This window comes from Melopsittacus undulatus, chromosome 5 (assembly GCF_012275295.1).
Source record: "Melopsittacus undulatus isolate bMelUnd1 chromosome 5, bMelUnd1.mat.Z, whole genome shotgun sequence".
In the NCBI taxonomy this organism is placed as follows: Eukaryota; Metazoa; Chordata; class Aves; order Psittaciformes; family Psittaculidae; genus Melopsittacus; species Melopsittacus undulatus.
The window spans coordinates 71,160,216-71,180,876 of NC_047531.1; the positions used below are offsets into that span (position 1 = coordinate 71,160,216).

General features: G+C 36.5%; 1 protein-coding gene across 1 annotated transcript in view; it reads left to right on the forward strand.

The window, feature by feature from the left end:
* Positions 1 to 5,009: 5,009 nt before the first annotated feature.
* LRRIQ1 (leucine rich repeats and IQ motif containing 1) overlaps positions 5,010 to 20,661 on the forward strand; it is a 110,325-nt gene continuing 94,673 nt past the window's right edge. The window contains exons 1-9 of the mRNA XM_034063056.1: positions 5,010 to 5,150; positions 6,173 to 6,288; positions 6,878 to 7,001; positions 8,094 to 8,199; positions 8,910 to 9,139; positions 11,079 to 11,153; positions 11,334 to 12,545; positions 13,494 to 13,646; positions 16,326 to 16,476. Of these exons, the coding sequence (XP_033918947.1) occupies positions 5,022 to 5,150; positions 6,173 to 6,288; positions 6,878 to 7,001; positions 8,094 to 8,199; positions 8,910 to 9,139; positions 11,079 to 11,153; positions 11,334 to 12,545; positions 13,494 to 13,646; positions 16,326 to 16,476 (2,296 nt within the window). The 5' untranslated portion in view covers positions 5,010 to 5,021. The remainder of the gene's footprint in view (positions 5,151 to 6,172; positions 6,289 to 6,877; positions 7,002 to 8,093; positions 8,200 to 8,909; positions 9,140 to 11,078; positions 11,154 to 11,333; positions 12,546 to 13,493; positions 13,647 to 16,325; positions 16,477 to 20,661) is intronic.

Genomic DNA, 20,661 nt, shown 5'->3' on the forward strand with positions numbered 1-20,661 from the left:
TTTGAATCACAGCTGAAAATATAATTATATATTTAGTTCAATATGAAACAGATATAACTAAGCTTAACAATTACAATAGGATTTATTTTCTTCAGCTAATTTTTTATGAATTTTATCACCTCATACATTGAACAGAAAAATACTATCAACAGTAGAAGCATCAAGATGGTGTCTGGTCTCAGTTGCCTCTGATGTTACACTGTACAACATGTATTTCTTTTTTTAGCTTTTTTTTTTCTTAACTGCTAAAGACATTTGGAGACAGCATGTATGTGGCAAGATTTATATTGCAGAGCTGGCAAGACTTACATCATCTGGAATACACTTTTGCTTATATATTTCAATATACTTAGCTTGCTAATTATTGAATATACCAGCTGAAATGAAGAGACATAACCATAGTAAAGACATAAGCTCTCTTTTTTTAAGTGACCTAATTCAATTTTTGCTGAAAATAGCAGATACAGCCTAATTATTTCAGTGTGATTTAGCACACAGTTCTAGCAAAGCCATAAGAGCTGTCAAACTGTGCTACCAACTGCCTTGTACCAATCTAGGGTACCCTTTACACTTTTGAAGTAAATCTCCTAGTCATTCTGCTTACTTTTTTCCTCTGTTTCTTTTAATTGTGGAATGTGACAGGATGTGAAAATCTGAATTCCTTTCAAATGAAACTGGACCAAGAAATGCACTCCATCTGTCATCAACAGCAAGTCAATGGAAGGGCAAGCAGAGACCCTGCCCACAGCAACTACCTTGAAATACATGTAAAGTATGCATTAGACTCTGAGTATCATCCTAGAATCACCCTTGAAAATGCTTGCAAATGTTGACAGGACCACAATGAAGTCACCTGGGCATTCATATCTTGAGCACATTTTAACGTACTTCAGTGGGAAAGACCCCTAGCACTGTAAACTCTTTGATGCAGGATTTCTTTTTATATACATATATATCATTATTATTCTTATTATCTTCATAGTATCATATCTTCTGGGCCTCTCAAGCTTTTTGCAGAGAGAGTGAAACTCATATCTGCCCCATGTTACCTTCTTGCCTCTTCTCCAAACATACTCCATGATTTTAGTCTGCCTGGCTTTGTGGTACAAGGCAAGAGGAGTCCAAGAGCAGCAGTGTTACAAGATTGACTCTGCAATGGCAGCCAACTGCAGTTGTCCTACACTTCTCATGCGTTAAGCAGGCAGGCACACAAGCATGCACAGACACATGAATGTAACCAGCACAGGCATAGTCTTCAGAAAGTATTTTCTAATGCAAAGGGATTTGTTTGAAAGGAATTGTTCTTGTCTTCTGTCAGAATTACTATGGATTGATTACAGTAAGAAGTTATGCCTCCTGTTATTTGCAAAATGGAAAAAAAAATAACCCAAAGATGAAACTTCTGCGGTCAAAAAAATCTTGCGTTAACAACTTATTTTACATGCAAAACATATGTTACATATGTACCAAATTTGTTGATTAGAAGATTCAGCAAACACAAGCTTTGCCTGCTCTGTCAAGATCCTTATGCCTGGATTCTGAATGTTCTGTTGCTGAAATGTAGAATGAAGAAAGCTGTAAGATTCTCAAACTAGCTCTGTAGAGGGTTTGGGTCAGTAATACACTGTGTAAACTTATGGACTGTATTAGATAACTGGTCTTGCACTTTCCCAGAAGAAGATCCACTACTTTAAAGAGTAATAAAGCTTCAACAGAATTTTCAGAAACATCATGTGTTAGAACATTGGTGTGATGTGTTATCCAAGTAAAAAACCCTCAACAGTATTTCACTTGAAAATTGGCATCTGCAGTAGTTTTTGTTGAACAACTGCAGTTTCTATGCTTTATTTTGAGCCATTTTAATAAGTCAGTTTATCTTCAATAATTTATCTTAAAGCCAGAAATATTAACTTTATAAAATTATTTACATTTTACATTACATTGTTGCTTCACACTAAAAATCCTTACCATCTCTGAATATTTCCAGCCTACCTTAAAGAGAGCAGTCGCATAATGATATATTTCTTTCTGAAGTCCCACTTAACCACATTCTTACAACAGAGAAGTTTTCTTCTGTTGATCAGCCCTGACTTCCTGGTTACAGGCAACAGGCCTACTGAAAAGAATCTTTTTCATTGGCAAAGTTGTTTGCTAAAGGCATAACATAGTGCCTGTGGTCTTCAGTCACCATGATTACAGCCTAACTTGCATTTACAAAACAAATACTAAGTGCACAGTCAACTCAGTGCTTGAAGGCTTGACCACATTGAAAAGTTCACTGGTTACATAAGTCTGTAAAATACAGGATATTTCGAATGGATGAGTTTCCACTGGTTTAAAATTTATATATCTTACTCATCCATAACACTGATGAGAAAATGGTAAACAGTTGCCCTTTAATCCAGTATCCTGAGGTTAACATCCACAAGTCTTTCAGAAAGGCCCTCAGTTTATTTTAAAGACAGTAGATGGAAGAAAAACCTGCTATCATAGAATCATCATAAAATCATAGATTGGTTTGGGTTGGAAGGGACCTTAAAGATCATCCACTTCCAACACCTCCTGCCATGGCTAGGGACACCATCCACTACACCAGGTTGCCCTAAGCCCTGTCCAGCCTGGCCTTGCGAGGGATGGGGCAGCCACAGCTTCTTGAGGAATGCTGTTCCAGTGTCTCACCACCCACTCAGTAAAGAATCCTTGGCAGACCCTTCCCATTGCTCTCAAAAGTGCCCATTTTCTATGTAAAACCTGTCTTTACCTTTCATGTATTATTTTTCTGTTATACCTGTCTTTGCACCTTGGTATTCCTAATTTAACTTTGGGGACAGATGCATTGCCTAGAACACCATTAGATGCTAAAAGGATATTGCCTACACTCTCCCTGCCCAATATGACTTTGCTAGACTGAACTGTGTGGAGTCTTTAATTCCCAAAGACCTGTGTGTGGCCGATTGTAGCAAAGTATTTCTCATCTCCAGGCAGCTTATAAAGGAATAGCATTCAGAAGAGTTCAGAATCTTGCCTAACATTCTGCTGTTGCTTTTTCAATCAGATTCTGAAGTGTTCATATTCCAAACCTTAATTATTTTTGAATCTTGCAAAGTGAACATGGCATTTGTTTGTCATTTATATGGGTAGCTAAAGAACAAAATCAAGGGTATACATCTAAATTACACAAGGCTGGTTAATGAGCAAACAAATGTAACAGATAATACCCCATGCCCTGTGGCAGGCTGCTGGAGATCAGGAAGTTCTTTAGGTTCTCATGTACACTTTACATGTAGTTCAGGGGCAGTTGCTGTGGGCAGGGTCTCCACTCACCCTTTCATTGACTGAGCACCCACTTGCAATTAATGACAGATGATGTACATTTCTTGATTCAGTTTCATTTGAGAGGAATTAAACTTTTCACACCCTGTTATAGTCTGAAAAAAAACCCGACCCAAAACAGGACAACCCAAAACCAAAAAAAAAAAGAAACAAACCCCAAAACAGAGGAAAAAAGTAAACAGGGTGACTGAGAGTCTTTCCAAGCTATGACAGAGCCTCAGCGTGTGATCACAGCGGGGATGTCTGGTGTGTTTTCATTTTTTATGCCTCTGGAGTTGTCCTGGCATAAAGGAAGCAAAACTGCAGTGTTTTAATCCATCTTTACATAGTTTATCTTTGGTTTGCTTTAATTCTTTTTTCTGATTTGCCGATTCAGATATATTCTGAACACTACATTCCACTTCACTGCTTACCATAAAAAAGCATTGAAAAGTGAAACAGCGCACAAAAACAGGTTGAGAGCTGCCTGGTCCCATAGCGCGGACTTGCAAGAGCCACCGGCCCATCGTCGCGAAGCGCCACCTGCTGGCAGAGTTTGGATCCTCCGGCTTGCCTTCCCAGCAGCGGCTTCCTGTTGCCTTGGCGACGCTCCGCGGTCAACAGAGCGGTGGAGGGATTATCGTTGTCCCGCGAGGGCCTGACTAGGGGCGGTTGGGGGCTGCGGAGTTTCACTGCCGAGGGGTGGCCTGTCTCCGGAGTCAGCCAGGAAGGCGGAGGCTTCGGCAGGAGTTCGGCTGAAGGAGGAGTGAGTAGCTGCATGGAGTAGATAAAGGAGACCGGCGGGCTATGGTCTACCGAGAGCGAGGACTACAGCCCCCAGCATGCAACGCAGCGTCTCTGCGGTTGTTCCGGGAAGGGGCGGTGGGTGGGAGGCCTCCCTGCCGCCATGGTTTCTGGGAGATGTAGTTCCTCTCAAGAAGGAAGTTCTTTGTACTAGACTTTACATCTGGGATGCGCTCGGCGTGTTCTTTCTCCTGTGCCAGCAGCCGGCGACGGACGAGGCTCGCTGGCTCTAGTGGAGCTGGTTTGGGCTGCCTCCCCTGCCCCCTGACTGGGACTAGGAGTGAGGGAGAGGGGTGCGGGTTGCAGAGGGAGAGAGGGATAGCGGCGGACCCCTTCCCGTCCTGCCTTCATCCGTCTGCAAGTCTTGTATGTTCTTCTGTGGGTTAGTCTATTTCTTACTGCTTTCTCTGTATCCGTACAACTTCATCGAATGCTTTCTGTGTTCTTAGTTTGTCTTTTTTTTTGTAATTGTTAATATCAACTATATATACATTATTATTTTTTATTATTTGCAGCTATTAGGTTTGTGGGGGAAAACAAACAAACAAAAAAAAAACCAACAAACCTTTGGGAGGCTTAGATCGTAGCACTGATACTGTCCATTAGAAGTAGAGAGCAGGCAGACTTTTTTAATACACGAATTTAGTAACACCTGCAGAACTTCGAGGAGTAGACTGGGGGCAGAGTCTCTTATCACAAACTAACAGTTTTCTTATTTGCTTGCTGGTATGAAGTTCTCAGAACAAACTTCTGCTGTTCCTTTCATGTTTTAAGCCAAATGTTCAGTAAATACAACTAAGCTTATGCTAAAAAAAGCATCGTCCTTATTTTGTTTCATGCAGTGCTGAAAGTTAATATTTTCCTTGTGCAGCTTTGAAAGCAGATAAGACACTGTGGAAAGTAAAATGTCAGAAGATACTGAGGGAATTGAAAAAGAAATAGAAGTTGAATTAAGCAGAATCAGTGTTTCTTCCTTTGAAGCAGATGACCTTGACACAGAGGTATCAGATGAAACTTTGAGAGACAGTGAGGTGGTAAGTATTCAGTGGGCTAAAACTGCTTCTATTTCTGCTTGAAAGTAGTACGGGCATTGGAAAGCTGATGTAATGAATGAACTTTTTCCTGACATAGCTAACCTGAGGATTTATTCTGAAAAGTTGTCTCAGTAGTATAGCTTCATGAAAAAACTGTAACTGCCAATAGTGGCAAGACAGTAAGCCAGATGAATATCAGCATTCTGCTTAAGTGAGGAAATCAGGCTTGGAGGTAATGTTTTGTTTGAGATCCTCTGAAGCAGGAATATTTTATTAAAGTTGATGAGGTAGATTAAATCTGGATGAATAAAATAATGCTTCTTCATTTAAATCTGTATTTAAATCTTACAAGATACTATAATGTTTGAAGACTTCCTGTTATTAATTTAATAATTTGATTGCTTAAATCTTCATTTTTGGATGACTTCTTATTTTGGAAACATGTTTTCATTTGAAATCATGTCATAGCAAAAGGATTGGTCTATAGTTTATTAGGGTAGATTGTACTGGTTGTGTGTGACTGTATATCATATGTTTGACATGACATAAAGATCAGCAAAGGCATCAATGATAATTATTTATGCACTCACATGCTGAATGCCAGCAATGCTTACCACAATTTACACACCTGAGAGAAGGCAGCCCATTTCCCAAAATCCTTGCAGTATTTGTTAATTTTTGTCTTAACCTTTCCTTAATTTCTTGGTCCAACGCAATTACACAGAAAATGTTAACTGAAACATGCTTGTGAAGGTAATGGAAGAGAAGTTTCTAAGATATGTTCCAATCAAAATTTACTTAGAATGTAATTAAAAGTGAGAATTATTAATTGTTCAGTAGGTAATAAGACAATGGAAAGAGTGTAGTAATTGAGAACAGTGTTGGTAGCCACTGCTACTAAATCTCCATCAATGCGTTATAGGTGAAGCCAAAACGAGTATTCTTGCATGTCAAGTATTTACCTCTGATCATGATTGTGAGATGAAGATGCAGAATTTGTGTCAAATACTGTGTTTTTCTAGATTTCAGATGACTTGCCAGAATCCGTTATCTCCTATTTAAACTTCATAAAAAGCAGAAATCAAGATGCTGAAAAGTTTATACTGCAAGACTCAGAAGATGAAGAAACTACAAGTAAGCAAGCATCACAGATAAAATATTTATGCACCTCATATTGCCAGTAGAAGTTAGACTAATAATCTGAAGCAAAGTTCAGCATTTATATGCCCAGGGAGCTGACATTGTCTGTTCCATTTTAGTTTTTCACATCATGTTGGGTTTCACACTCATTTAGTGTAATGGTCTTTGTGAACAGGAAATTCAGTAGTTGTCTATATATTTTTATATTTAAGGAAGGTTTCTTTTTATAATTTGGGGGGTTTTTTTGTTTGTTTGTTTTTGTAATGGGCACTTACTTACTCCTCCTCATTATTTTCGTAGTACTTTGGGTTTGACCTGTCTGATACAAGTTCTACTGTATTTTTCTACATGGAAAATGTTCTTCTGTGTTTTGTGCTGTGGAATTCTTTTTCATATTTCCTATAACTGGATTCTTACAATATCATTGTTTGTGTTCCAGATGCTTGTATTTGCTGCTTTTCATGTACATAAATGACTCGTATATATACTTGAGTAAAATTGGGCCTGTTTAAGAGTTTTAAAGAGAAATAATGTTTTATTTTTCTTTAAAGAAATGCAGTAGCAAAGCAATATAGAACAGAAGTGAGTACTGGCAAGGGATTTTATCTCTGTGTACCAAATTATGCATTTATTTCTTCTTGCCATCCTTCAGTTTACTTGGCAGACTTGGCTTCTGAATATAATGAAGATCCAGAGCAATTTAAAAAAAAGGTATTCTCTATTTAAACAATATTTGTAGTGAACAAAATTCTATTAATTAATCTAGATAATTTACACTTCGTTGACCTCCTAAGGAGACCTATAGATGTGTTCAGTTTTGTTTCTGTCAGACTATGGTATTAAAATGAGTTTGTACGTGCTGTTCGTTATAACCAGGTCAGCTGTAATACACCGTGTTTATAAGTTTTAAAATTTGGAATAAATTCTCTGTATCAGTAGTTGAGGTGCTCAGCACAAAAATCAATAAGATGAATTAAAACTGAATAATCTTTTATTGTTAATTATTTGTAGAATATTATCTCAATAGTATGATAAAACTTTTAAAGTTCTCTAATCTTTTTATCATGATTACGAGTATGTGCTACTATTAGTCTTGCCCCTAATATATTCCATTATTTTGTAGAAAATGTAAAGATAATGTCTGTAACTTTCATAATAAAGAGCTATCCATCAGGATTCTTGTATGTTTTCATAGGATTTAGCTGAATAACTTGCTGGAGTTTTTAGAAAAACATAAAACTGTTTTGAATTTAATCACTTTTAATTTGTTGCCTGGCTTTTATTAGTACACACTTTTGCATACATGATTTTTTTGTTCTCAGAACACCATTGTTTAGCACAATTACTTTATGTGACTTCAGTTGCATTAGAAATATTAATATATGCCCCAAGCAGGTGATGAACAGATGATAAATGAGCAGGAATAAATTGCTTCTTGCCAGTGAAGAACAATGAAAGAAGCATGGCAATCTGCATGTCCATAGTATTACTTCCAAGTACATTCCTTAAAAATTTACTTTGTGACTAGTTTTTCCCCTGTGTGCATAACAGTATTAATGCATAAATATAGTAGTTAGTTCCAGGGAAAGAAAAACAAATCCCAAGTGCAAACCATTAATTTTTCTAAGTCAAAATATAAAATATATTAAAAAAACCCACATAGAAATATGTATTTTGAGAAATGGTCCAATATTTATTACTCTAGAAAACAATATTTTGACTGATATATTTACATTATTCAGTGTCTAAGGATTCCAGTCAGTAGTAAGTTTTGTATTATTGTACTTTTCATATGATGAAAAGGTACTATTTGAAAATGAAAATGAAGACCTACAGATTGCTACAACAACTAGTTATAATAGTCAGTCCACCAGTGATGAAGTGGTATCTGATGACCATTATGTTACAGGTAAGCAAATGCATTAGTGTTTTGGTTGAGTTGCTCTTCAGTGTCATATCACTATTTCCTGCTTTTATGTTTTCATGACTATCATAACATTCTTTGTAAAGAATTACATGCTCCAGTATGCATTAAATTTTGATACTTCATGAATTGGACACGAGCAAATGCTTGCACTTTTATCTCATTTCAGGATCACAAAATGACCCTTTTCTCTAATGTCTTTATAGAAATTTGTTTCAAAAAATACTACTCAAAAATTATTGAAATATTTATGGATACAAATAATTATAAACACAAATGGAAACCAGATTTGATGCCCTAAGCAGGTTGTGCTTTGCTCATAACTTATAGTCATATTGGCTAGGAGTGTTTCCTTTTGCCATGTCCTTTGCATGTTTTGGGAGTGGAGTGCTTCAGTTATAAAACCCCTGTGGATAACCACAGAAGACATTAATCCTGAATCCAAAGTGTAATCCTGAAATATACATCGATAGAGTAAGCATGATTGTAACAGAGTCAGTAATTGTGCATCATGATAATAAGACATCTCTGATGAAAAAGACTCATGTTGTAGTTCTGATTTCCCTGGGGATATATATTGCTGTCTTTATCAGCACAGAATCCTTTTCTTGTCAATACTTTAAAACTTTTTAATGTCCCTAGTGCTTATAAGGAAAAGAAATAAAAGGTTTGGTTGGTTGATTACAAATTCATAGCTGATGTTGAAATAAGCGTAAACTTTACTCATCGTGAAGTAGAAGAAAAGTGTAGACAAGAACTTGAGCAGTGGGAGAAAAGACAAAAGGAGCTTGAAGATGAAAAGAGGAAAAAGTGGAAAGCTGAGAGAGAAGCACAGGAAAAACAAAATGAAGATGAACAGACAAGAAGGAGGCAGCATCTGGAGGAATTGGAGGCTGAAAAAGTAAAGCTAGAGCTTCTTCATAAGGTAATCAGTGATGCTAAAGTCAATCTGTTCCCATCTAGACTATTTTAATTGAAGATCTAACGTGAAAAGGAGAGTACTATCCCAAACTGTATGACTGTCCTAAACTCTGTTACTTGTGATCCCAAAATGAAATGTAAGACATATTTAAGTATGATCCATTAAGTTTTATGCATTTACTACTTTGATCAACAGTGATTGAATTTGCTGTGCTAAGTGTTAAATTATTCTCTTGGTTTTGCTTTTACTAAGTTTTTTTTATATTATGACACTAGCCAAAATACCAGAATTGAGAGTTGTGCTAAATTACTCCCAAATGAAATATTGTCACTATACCTTAGTTGAAAATACTTACTTAACTTCGTACCTTCCACCCCAATTTAATATTTAGATGACAAATTGTAGGTGAAGTTTTCTAAATCAAAATAATTCAGTTCAGAAATGCTGGTTTTGTGCTTCATCTAGATAAAAATTACAATACTTCCTTTTCTTGCCTGTATCTGGGAGTCAGACTTCATCTACAGAGTACTGCCACAATGGAACATGACTCCACATGTTGACTGATTGCACTCTCAACATATGTAGTCATATTTTGTGATAGTTTGCATTGTGCATACTGAAGAATAAAATTTGATAGCTTCCCATAAAAGAGCATAAGAATGTGAAGAAGTCTACCTCTCAGTCATTTTACTGTAAGGCCACGATATTTTATTATTTAGCCTAAATATTTGTATTCTGAGAGATGCATTAGCACTGTATTTTTAGTTAACTAATATGTAGCTTTCTGAAGAGGTGGGCATCATGGTCCCAGCAAGGTAATAAGAGTCACCAAAATTAAGGAAGGGCTTAGTAAGTGAAAAGACCTTTGATCTCTGAAGGCTAGTTCAGTGACTGATACAGCTCCCTTTTCAACAGGCCACAAAATTCATTAGGCTTCCTCTGCTCTTTTATGTCATGAAGCATTTTTGGATATAGAATGACTTTCTTTCTCTGGACAAGGTGGAGCATATCCCCATTTAGACACTTTGGTAGTGCTGTCACTAACACACTCTTTTTGGAGGTGAGACATGGAGACCAACTTCCTCCTTTACAGAAGGATCTAGACATTTAGTCTCCTACTGTCTCAAGAGTATGCTTCTGAATATGCATGAAAACCAGTGCTTAGACACCTGGGAGACTTTATGCCCCAAGTTGGAAGTGCTAGGTTATTTATGCTGGTTCCTTTATATCCTGGTGTATATTTGATTTGGCTGATACTGATTTATCTTGGTTCCACTAGAAGTTATGTGGTTCTGGATCAGCCTCTTCTTTTTTTTTTTTTTAGGTACTTACTGTCTGCTAATTTTCAGTCAGATGTAATTTCCAGATAATTCAGTCTTCTTTCTCACTGAGACTCTATTGAGCAAGGAGTGAAACACTATTTATTTGCAAATAGCAAGAAAATAGACTTGAACTTTCATTTTCTGTTGGGGAACAATTTCAGTGAAAAGAATTTATTTAGCTTTACTGAACAGAATTCCTGTTTGAAAGATTTTAAGATCAACAGTAACATACCAGTTCAATTAAAGGAAGATAGTTCACACTACTTTCAGAGTATTTTGGTTATATTTCTGTTATCTACCTGTACTTTTAATAGTTGTTTCACAAGCAGAGTTTTCATCTTCAATAGTAGTACAGAACTTGGAGAGGAAGGTGGCAGTTGTTTGGGTCAGTACCAAGATGCTGACTTTCTGAAGGTACGCATCTTTCAGTACACGACCAAATCTGCATTACAAGTGTAAATGCCCAGTTGTTTATTTTATTCTCGCACAGCTGAGCTTCTAATTTTAATTTGGGCGTTCATAAAAGTGCAAAGTCAAGAAGATGGGGGATATTGGAGAGAGGGTGGTTTGTGATATTCCAGATTTTGTACAATATTCACTTGAGTTAATTTGTTGTGCAGAAACACCAAATTGCAATAGAAGATCAGTTGCAGAAAGAAGAGAAAGCTTGGAGAGACAAAATGATGCAACATGAGGTAAGGCTCTACAATGAGGTTTTGTTGAAAGACTGTGAGGTTACTGTCATACATTGTAGAATCAATGTTATTCTGAACCAGTTAATATACCATATTTATTTATTAATAATAAATATGTGTCAACATATATGTGTCATATTTTAAAAGTGTTTGAAGTCTATTGTTATTGTTTTGGCCTAGGAATTGATCATGAAACCACAGTTGCAAATGGAAGATGATAAAAATGCCTTGGAAAAGCAGAAAGCAAAAGAAAGACAACACCTGACAGAACAACAGAATACAGCAGCTGTGAAAATCCAAGCTAGATTTAGGTCATTTTTAGTCCATAAAAAATATGCTCCCATCTTAAAACAATGGAAAGATGAAGTAAAAAAGAAGCAGAAGATACTAGAAGAAACAGAGAGAGAAATGAAAGAAAAAGAGGAAAAAATGAAAATGCAAATGGCAGAAAATTGGCAAAAGAAAGAAGAAGAAAAGAAGAGACAAGAAATTCTTGAAAGACAGGAATATTTGGAACAGGTGAGGAGATGTGAGGATTATGAGAAAAAGAAAGAAAGCCTGGCACTTAAAAGAGAAAAACAGTTGCAAATAAGAAGAGAAGAACAGAGAAAACAAGGACAAAAAAAATCAAAAACTGTGATGAGTGAAAGCACAGAAAAGAAGAAAGGAAACATAAACAACCATAAGCAGACAGAAAATACAAAAGTAGTAGGAGAACAGGAGGAGGAAGAAATAGAGGAAGAAGGAGAAGGAAAACAGGCTGAAATGATGGATGAAAAAACATATTGGATTATTCCAGCACAAAGAACTTTGACATTAACATCAAATATGCTAGGCTGTGAGAAGGAGCACTTTTTTCAAGTAAATAATGAGAGCATATACAAAAATTCAGTAACACATATAGGAGAAACTTACCCACAAACTAGAGATCTTAATCAAGCTTCAAACAGTCATACTTCAACCAATGAATCTGTTAATTTTGGAACTAACAACATGGTAGAAAGTAAAGCAAGCAATATATGCAGCAGTCCACCAGTCGTCCAACCAGATGGTAGTGAAAAAGAAGTCAAAGATCATGTTTCTCAGTCTGAAGCAAGGAAGAAAACAGTGTTTCTGATGGAAGATGCTAATGAAGTCAGAGAGACTTCAGACAAAATTCAAGATTCAACTGAGTGTTCCAGTAGTATAATTCTTCCTGATGATATTGAAAAGAAGAGAATAAACTGGATGAACACATGTAAATCCTGGTCTAAAATACATGAAGAAAATCAAAGAAAGAAAGCAGCTGAAAAAAAAGGACCAAGGAAGAGTTCATTTAGCAAGATGCCTAAGATGCCTCCATTAAGTATAGAAAAGATACTTCATAGCAGCCCTTGGTGTACTCCAAAGCAGGTAACTATACAGAGTATTTAGAATGAAATTGGAAGCTACAACATAGCTTTTTTATTATGATTTTTTTTTTAATTCAGTATGTCAACAAATCCTTTTTTGGAAGAGGAGATTATTATTGAGTAGGATATAGATCTTAGTGAGACTTCCTCTGCACAACTGCAGAATAAGGACAATGAGAATTTGCCTTTTTTTTGAGACTTTTGAATGTGTGTAAGCATTGTGGAGCAGCCTGGTGTGGTATTAGTCTTCAGACAGTTGATAGTATTATAAGTCTATAAAAGGCAGGAGCACCTAGCTCCTATTTTCTTTTAATGTGTTTTTTGCCTTGGTATGAGGGTCTGCATTTCAGCTCCTGCTTTTCTAGCCTCTTCAGAGTTTTGAAAAGAGTAGTCTCTTCCAGAACCAAGACATTGCTGTTCAGCTTATAGATGGTGGTTTTGCCATAAATAACATCTCTTAGTTCCCAGCACCTACTTTTCTTTCCACTTGTTAACTTATCACTGTATGCCTGTTCTGTGCTCTCATCTTGTTATCCAGTCTGATATGACTGCGTATGCTTTTAGTCTGAACTATTTTTGTCTGGTTTTGTACACTCACTTATTATTATGATAGTGTGATGGGAAACAATTCACGCTATTGGTTCCTTTGTTTAGTGTTAATCTTCCACCCATTCAAATTTCATGTCATTAGTAAAGCACTGGTTTTATTTGTTATAAGGTGGGTGTTAAAATCAGATTGTTTTCATTACATTTTCTCCCATTTAACAGATCAAACCCATCATTGTCATCCTTTTCTACATGAAAGGATTAACATTAGTTGTTTGCATTTTTCTAAAGTGGAAGTAGAATGTAGTTTGGTTCTTTTTAAAGAAAATAGCCATAATGTGACATTGTACAATAATGTTCAATATATGCACAATTACTTTTATTTATCAATAAATTCTTGTAGGTCACAACACTTACACTTGAAGATTTGCCAGCTTGTAGTCTCTCAACGTTATCCGAGTGTTCAAATCTTCAATTTTTGACTCTGAGGCGCTGTGGTCTAGTTGCACTGGAAGGACTAAGTAGCTGCAAAGACCTGAAGTATATCAATGTGGAGGTACAAAGTGTGTTTGATTCTTTATAATAACCCAGGTAGAACTGCCAGTTCTGCTGCTTAGTTGGTTATGCAGTTGTGTCCAACTGTGAATATATAGCTTTTATTGCCTTAAGAGCATAGGAATTTCAACAAAATACTCTCAAGTGTTAACAAAGTTATACCAGCAGATTTGCACTGTGTATAAAAATTTGCGTTGTACTAGACCAACATCCTGCAAAACAATCAAACTATACTAAGAAAAGCCTATGATAGTATCAGTCTAGGATTAGCGTTAGTATGGCACACTGATAGATCTTCATTAACTCAGATTTGAGTGGGCAGATGCTGCTCACCATAGCAGATGCTCAACTTAAGCAGGAATGGGTAGAAGGAAAAGTCCTTTGCAATACACACAGTGAATGTTAGTAAAATTATTCCCGTATATGCTCAAGGAACAGTACAATGTGTTACACTAGAGGCATAATGTCTAGGTACTTCTACTGCAGTGTCGTACATGGCCTTGTAAATTTAATGACAAAGGAAAACTTTTTGCTCTGTGGTGCATCTTAGTTCCAGAGCTTGACAATTTACATAAAGCAACTCTGTTCACATTTTTCATTTCATGTGCTTTAACAAAAACAATTCAAAAGAAAGATAATATGCCCTTATTTCCATAAGGAGCTGGGAGACATGGTTACTTGGGACATGGAGAAGGCTGAGGTACCTAACAACTTTTTTGCCTCAGTCTTCACCAGAAAGTGCTCCAGCTGCATCACCCAAGTCACACAAGGCAAATTCAAGGACTGGGAGAATTAAGAACTGCCCACTGTAGAAGATCAGGTTCAAGAATATCTAAAGAACCTGAAGGTGCCCAAGTCAATGGGACCTGATGAGATGCATCTGCAGGTCCTGAGGGAACTTTTGGATTAAGTGCCTAAGCCGCTATATTTGAGAAGCTGTGGCAGTCCAGTGAAGATCCCACTGACTGGAAAATGGGAAACATAACTCTCATTTTTCAAAAGGGAAAAAAGGAAAACCCAAGCTGTGTGATGTGGTTGACATGTTGGAGGGAAGGATGCCATCCAGAAGGATCTTGACATGCTTTAGATGGGCCCTTGCAAAGCTCATGAAGTTCAAAAAGGCCAAGTGCAAAGTCCTGCACCTGGGTTGGGGCAATCCCAAGCATAAATACAGTCTGCGTGGAGAAAGGGTTGAGCGTAGCCCAGTGGAGAAAGACTTGAGGCTGTTGGTTGATGAGAAGCTCAACATGACCTGACAGTAAGACATGTTGAAATATCTGTATCTTTTTCTCAGTTTTCTTACCAATTATCAGGATTTGATAATTTTGAGTATCTCAAAATACAAGAGCAAAATATTAGTATAAGGGCATAATATCCATGTTTCCAGCCTTCCTGAGACTGGTATTTTTACGTGATTTTTTTTTTTAATCAAATATTGGCTGTCACAGGACAGATTTGGGTTTGTGGTTTGGGGTTATTTTTATTATTATTGTTTATTTATTTTAAAATGTTATGCCTTTAAAAATACACAGGATTGTCTATGATATATCAGGATAATTTAGTTAAGGAAAAGACTCTTAGATATATTTTAAGTAGGCTTTATTAATAACTTAATAATAACTTAGTAATTATACATGTTATTAGTTATAATATTTCATACTTTTTTCTGTGGCAGCTAATGTGGCAGTTGTCTTCTATTCAGCATTAATGAAGAAACAGCCTCTTTTGTCACAGTCCAAGATTGGTTCATAGATATTTCTCACATAGCTAAAGCAGCTGCCTCTTTTTCCCTTGGACATTCATTTCTACTTGATATTGCTCCTCATTTCTGTTGATACAAAAGCTAACATGTGAGCCATATCAGTTCTGTGCTTTAACTTACTGATACAACTGAAGAGGCTGTCCAAGGTCAGGAATTAGTGTTATGGCTTCCAAAGGAAACCTGTAAGCATTTCTGCCTGCAGCTGAAGGTAGTGCCTAAATCCAGTCAGTTTGTTAATTCTGGAATAGGAATTAGACCCTTTGGTTTAATCAGTATGTTGCAGAGGGAAGGAGTTCAGGTTTGTTTGAGTATTTGCTGGTGAAAAACAGGAAAACAGCAACGGCACCAAATAGTGTAATAAAAATTTGAGGAAGCATTATTAAAACGGTTTTGGGAAGGGGATGTTAAAAGAGCGAGATCTCTTGGGAGCAGAACATTAGCTGAGAACAGTGTTAATGTTTGTGACCAAAATATCTCTAAATGCAGATTTTCAGTCTTTGTTAATAGATTCCAGCAAAGTCATAGCTCTTTTCATTATTGTCTAATAAATATGATGGCTTCTATTCTTTTTTTTAATTTAGTCTTCTAAAGGGATTCGGGAAACTGGGAAAGCATAAATAGAAACAACCACTCTGTCCTTAACTTCTTTTTGTACAACATTTTTTGTGCAACTTCTGGGCATTTTCAGAGCCAGAATTAAGTTTGAAATATATATTTGTTCTATTCCAGCAGGACACTAAAGACAGCTTCTGTGACTCATCAATTTATTTTTTTAATGGGAAAAATAAAGATGACCTTACTCCTAGCTAGAAGTTTAGGATAAAAATAAGTTATTATGAACTTCTGTCATATTTTTAGACTTAATTCTGACATTTCACTTCAGATGCTTTTTAAGATTCTCATTTTCCTTTATTGCAGGAAAACGACATTCAGACAATCGACTGTGAAAATCTAGAAAATCTTAGTATTCTTATTCTGAGCAAGAACCATCTTTCATCAGTTTGTGGCTTAGATGACTGCATAAATCTTCAAAATCTTGAACTTTCCTACAACAGAATCACTCGGATTGGTAAGAAAATTAATGAAAAGTTATTCTAAATTGTATGACAATGCTTGTGCTGTTTATATTCAGTTATACTTCACTTGGATTCAGAGCCAGCTAGCTGCTAAAGGAGGATGACAAAAGAGGCTTAGAACATACCTGCACTTTAAAGCATACTCCACATTTGTAGCATGGCTTAGCTACTGCCGTGTGTTACTTCTACCAGGTTGTGTAACTATTGTCAGTCAAAGATAGCTAAAAATCTTTCTCCAAAGGCACTTAAGATTACCTGCATTAACTCAGTCGGAATATGTGAGTAGCCTGAGTTCAGTTTATCTACAGAAACAATATAAAGCCTAGCCTTGAAACTGCAAAGAATTACAGTGTGTTCTTGACTGACACAGTAAGTAGTTGTATAGAAACCATATTATCTGGTTGTTATTATTATTCCACTCTGCCTCTTCATTGCTACTCATTGCTCCAAAGTTGGAAAAAAATAATGAGTTTAAGGTAGAATCATGCCAATCATTTAGGCACAGCAGGTGTGCCAACCCCTCTTGTTTCTACAAAGGTAGTTTGTTATATTTGTCAGGCCTAACACTTGACAGGCAGCAGGTGTACCTTTAGCAGTCAACCATTTAGAATTTACATGTACCCAGACCACACAACTGATTCATCAATACATAAAATCTTTCTGCCAAGAGATAGATGTTTTCTCTTGGCCAGCAAGGAATTTTTCATTGCCTGTATGCTTGTACTGCTACTTGGACTATAAAGTGCCTAAGGTGCAGATAGCGTGTCTCAGCTTCTGGCAAGTTTTTTCTTTTATTGCAGTGAGTTTTGTGTTATGTAAATTTCATGTAAATGTAAACAGTATCCAGAGCCTTTTCTACTGACAAAAGTTAATGAAAAGGTAGCATGGTGAAAATAACAGAGAGCTTTGCTGTATGTAAGTGGTGAAGATGTTTTTTTTATTTTAAAATTATGTATGTCCATGCTAAATCTAAAGATGTTACTGGGAAAGACTGCAGAACTGGGAATGGAAAGGGTATAAGGAGTTTCCAATTTTGATCAACATGACACAGCAATGTGCGCTTGCAGCCTAGAAAGCCAACTGTATCCTGGGCTGCATTGAAAGGAGCATGATGAGCAAGTCAGGGGACGTGATTCTTCTGTCTACTCCACTCCTGTGAGATGCCACCTGGAGTACTGCATTCAGTTCCAGGGCTACCAATGTAACAACGATATGGACGGGCTCAAGTGAGTCCAGAGGAGGGCCACAAATACGACCAAAGGACTGAAGCACCTCCCCTGTGAAGATGGGGTGAAAGAAATGGGCTTGTTGAGCCTGGAGAAGGCTGCAGGGAGGCCTTTTAACAGTCTTCCAGTACATAAAAAGGGTCTACAAGAAAGCTGGAGATGGACTTTATACAAGAGCATGTAGTGATAGGACAAGGGGCAATGGCTTTAAACTGAAAGAAGGTAGCTTTAGTTTAGATGTTAGGAAGAAATTCTTTACTGTGAGGGTGTTGAGGCACTGGAATAGGCTTCTCCAAGAAGCTGTGGCTGCTCCATCCCTGAAATTGCTGAAGGCCAGACTGAATGGGGCTTTGAGAAACCTGGTCGAGTGGAAGGAAGATGTCCCTACTCCTGGCAAAGAGGATTGGAACTAGGTGGTCTTTAAGGTGCCTTCCAACTCCAGCCACTCTATGATTCTGTGATATTTTCTTTTTTTTTTTTTTCCTGATTGATTTAATTTTCTTTAAAGTAAATGGACATACTTTATTTTCCTGCAGCCCAGCAGGAAAATAATATAAAACAGTTATTAAGGTGATAGATGAAACACTTCCATGTAAGACATTTATATAATTAAATGGTTTCCACTGTTAAAAAAAACCCCAAAACTGAAACAGTATGAACGAGGATAGTGCAATTGCATGATAGACAGCAAAGGCATAGCAAACAGGAAATCGGAAAGTAAAAAAAAAAAATCTCTAGATTTAGAGGTTTTAATGTTTATATTTTTAATATTTTTTGCTTATATGTTAAAATTTGGAATGTTACTATTTATGAACTGAGTTTATAATGCATGAAAGTAAAGGTGCTGGCATATCAGTGCTAATTGTAAAAGCATATCAGGACCCTAATGAGAAACAGTAGAATAAACTGGTTAAACAGACATCACCTATATCCTTGTGGCCGATAACGATGAGTAGGACTCTTCTTCAGGTTTGTTTCACTTGATAAATATGTTTGAAAGATTACTGCAGGAATGATATGGTATTAGTAGATGACATATAGGAATATGGCATCTGTGTGGAACGTAGTATGTGGAATGTATAGGCCAAGTGGAGTGAAATCCTCTCATACTTTTCTGTTTTGTTCAGTGTGCTGCTATGTTTACTGAGTCTGTAATAGTATGAGTGGGTAAATAACTGTTCACAAAAGTCAGCTTGGAATCCATCTTTTTCCTCTCCAGAATTGCTTTGAGGATGTCTGGTTAAAACATCCTTATTATAAAACAGTACAGGATTTGTTTCATACAGTAACATACTGGTTGTAAGTAGTCACATAGAATACACAAAAATGGATTTATGGGTTTTAAGATGTTAATGTATCATTCCCATCCAATCTTGGAAGATGTCCCTTAGCATTTTGGAAGCTGCAGTACTGCTTTTTAACAAAATCTGTGGTCTTTTGTCCTAAGACGTCAAGCTTATTTGTTTGCAGTGCTTCTATTTCAATAACTTATCGTAGGAAACTTCAAGCATACTAAGAGGTTTTTTCTCTCACTGAAGTACAGCAATCAGTAGGGGAAAAATTAGTTGCCAGAAAAGCCTTAAAAATAACAGTAGAAGTATAAGAAATGTCTCAATTATGCTTTTGCATTTAAGAACGCATGATCACAAATTAAACAATTGTGTCAGTAACACACTGAAGGTCAGTGTGTGTTTGTACTTGAAGATGAATGCATTACTTACACAAAAAGTAGTATTTTGACTTGAGTCATAGAATACGCTTTTGTAAGGTGTCTGTGTGGTCAGAGTGTGTTGGTTAAAATTCTAGCAATGATCAGAATAGCAATGCATAACCGTGGATAGTTGTAAATGCTTCTTTGGACCTACTCTTTTTAAGAAAGCAGGGTTTTTTTAACCAGACACCTTTGAGATTTATTTGGGTTTTTTTGTTTGGGGTTTGTTTTTTTTTTTTTTTGCATGTGTGTTTTCATCTTCATGTTCGCTGTCAGCTTTCACTCCTCACTTATCATTTATCTTTGTCACATGTAGATGTTATTTCAGAGCTGCATTGATAGCTAAGATAGAGTCTCTAGCTAACAGACTCCGGCTGCACTTTCAAATTGCTAAGAGCTACTTCTGTAAAGGTTCTCCACAAATTTTGCTGAAACCATATGTTTTTCAATAAATGCATTTTCCCATATACTGATGTATTGGTTACATCATATGTAAAACAGAAATATCTTCTGGAAATATGCGGAAGACTTTCATGCTTGTTTTTAATTTTGCATGTGTGCAGAAGAAACATTAAAATGCCATCTGTTTGTATTACATTATTCTCTCTTGTGCATGTTTCTGATGGACTGCATTTGATAGTTCCAGAATAGATTGTGATCCTATTGTATGTAGCCTTGGCATGTCTGTTCTGGATGACATTTGGTCTAATTAAATGAGACAGATGAGGAAGAGATGTTAAAAAAGTGCTTTTTGCAGCATGCAGAATAGGAGATTTCTAGATCGAGTATTAGCTCATTGCCTTTTCTGACTGTGTGTGCAGTCTTTTCTCTCTGTCCCGCTCAAGACCAATTCAGTGCTTTTAAAGTTTTCAGTACTGGTATGTTTATAACAGCAGAGTCTTAATGACTGCTCTTGTAAGGAAGTCTTGGGAGCTCTTGACGCTGAAACGAAATTGTTATTGAGACCGCTAGATGGTGCTGGTTCCTTTCTATTTTTATCCTAGAGTAAAAGAAAATATGGACCAGGATCTTGCAGTGAGTATAGTATGCCATGGGCATGTTTGAAATTCTTTCAGAATAATTAAAGATTTGTATATTTATTTCATAAAGCATTGTTTTGAAGTTACAGTATAAGACATTTGGTTTAGATTTAGGATTATATCTCTTCAATATCAGGTGACTATGTTGTTTTTATTAGGTGCTTCCCATTTTTAAATTACTGTGATTCAAAGGCCTGTATT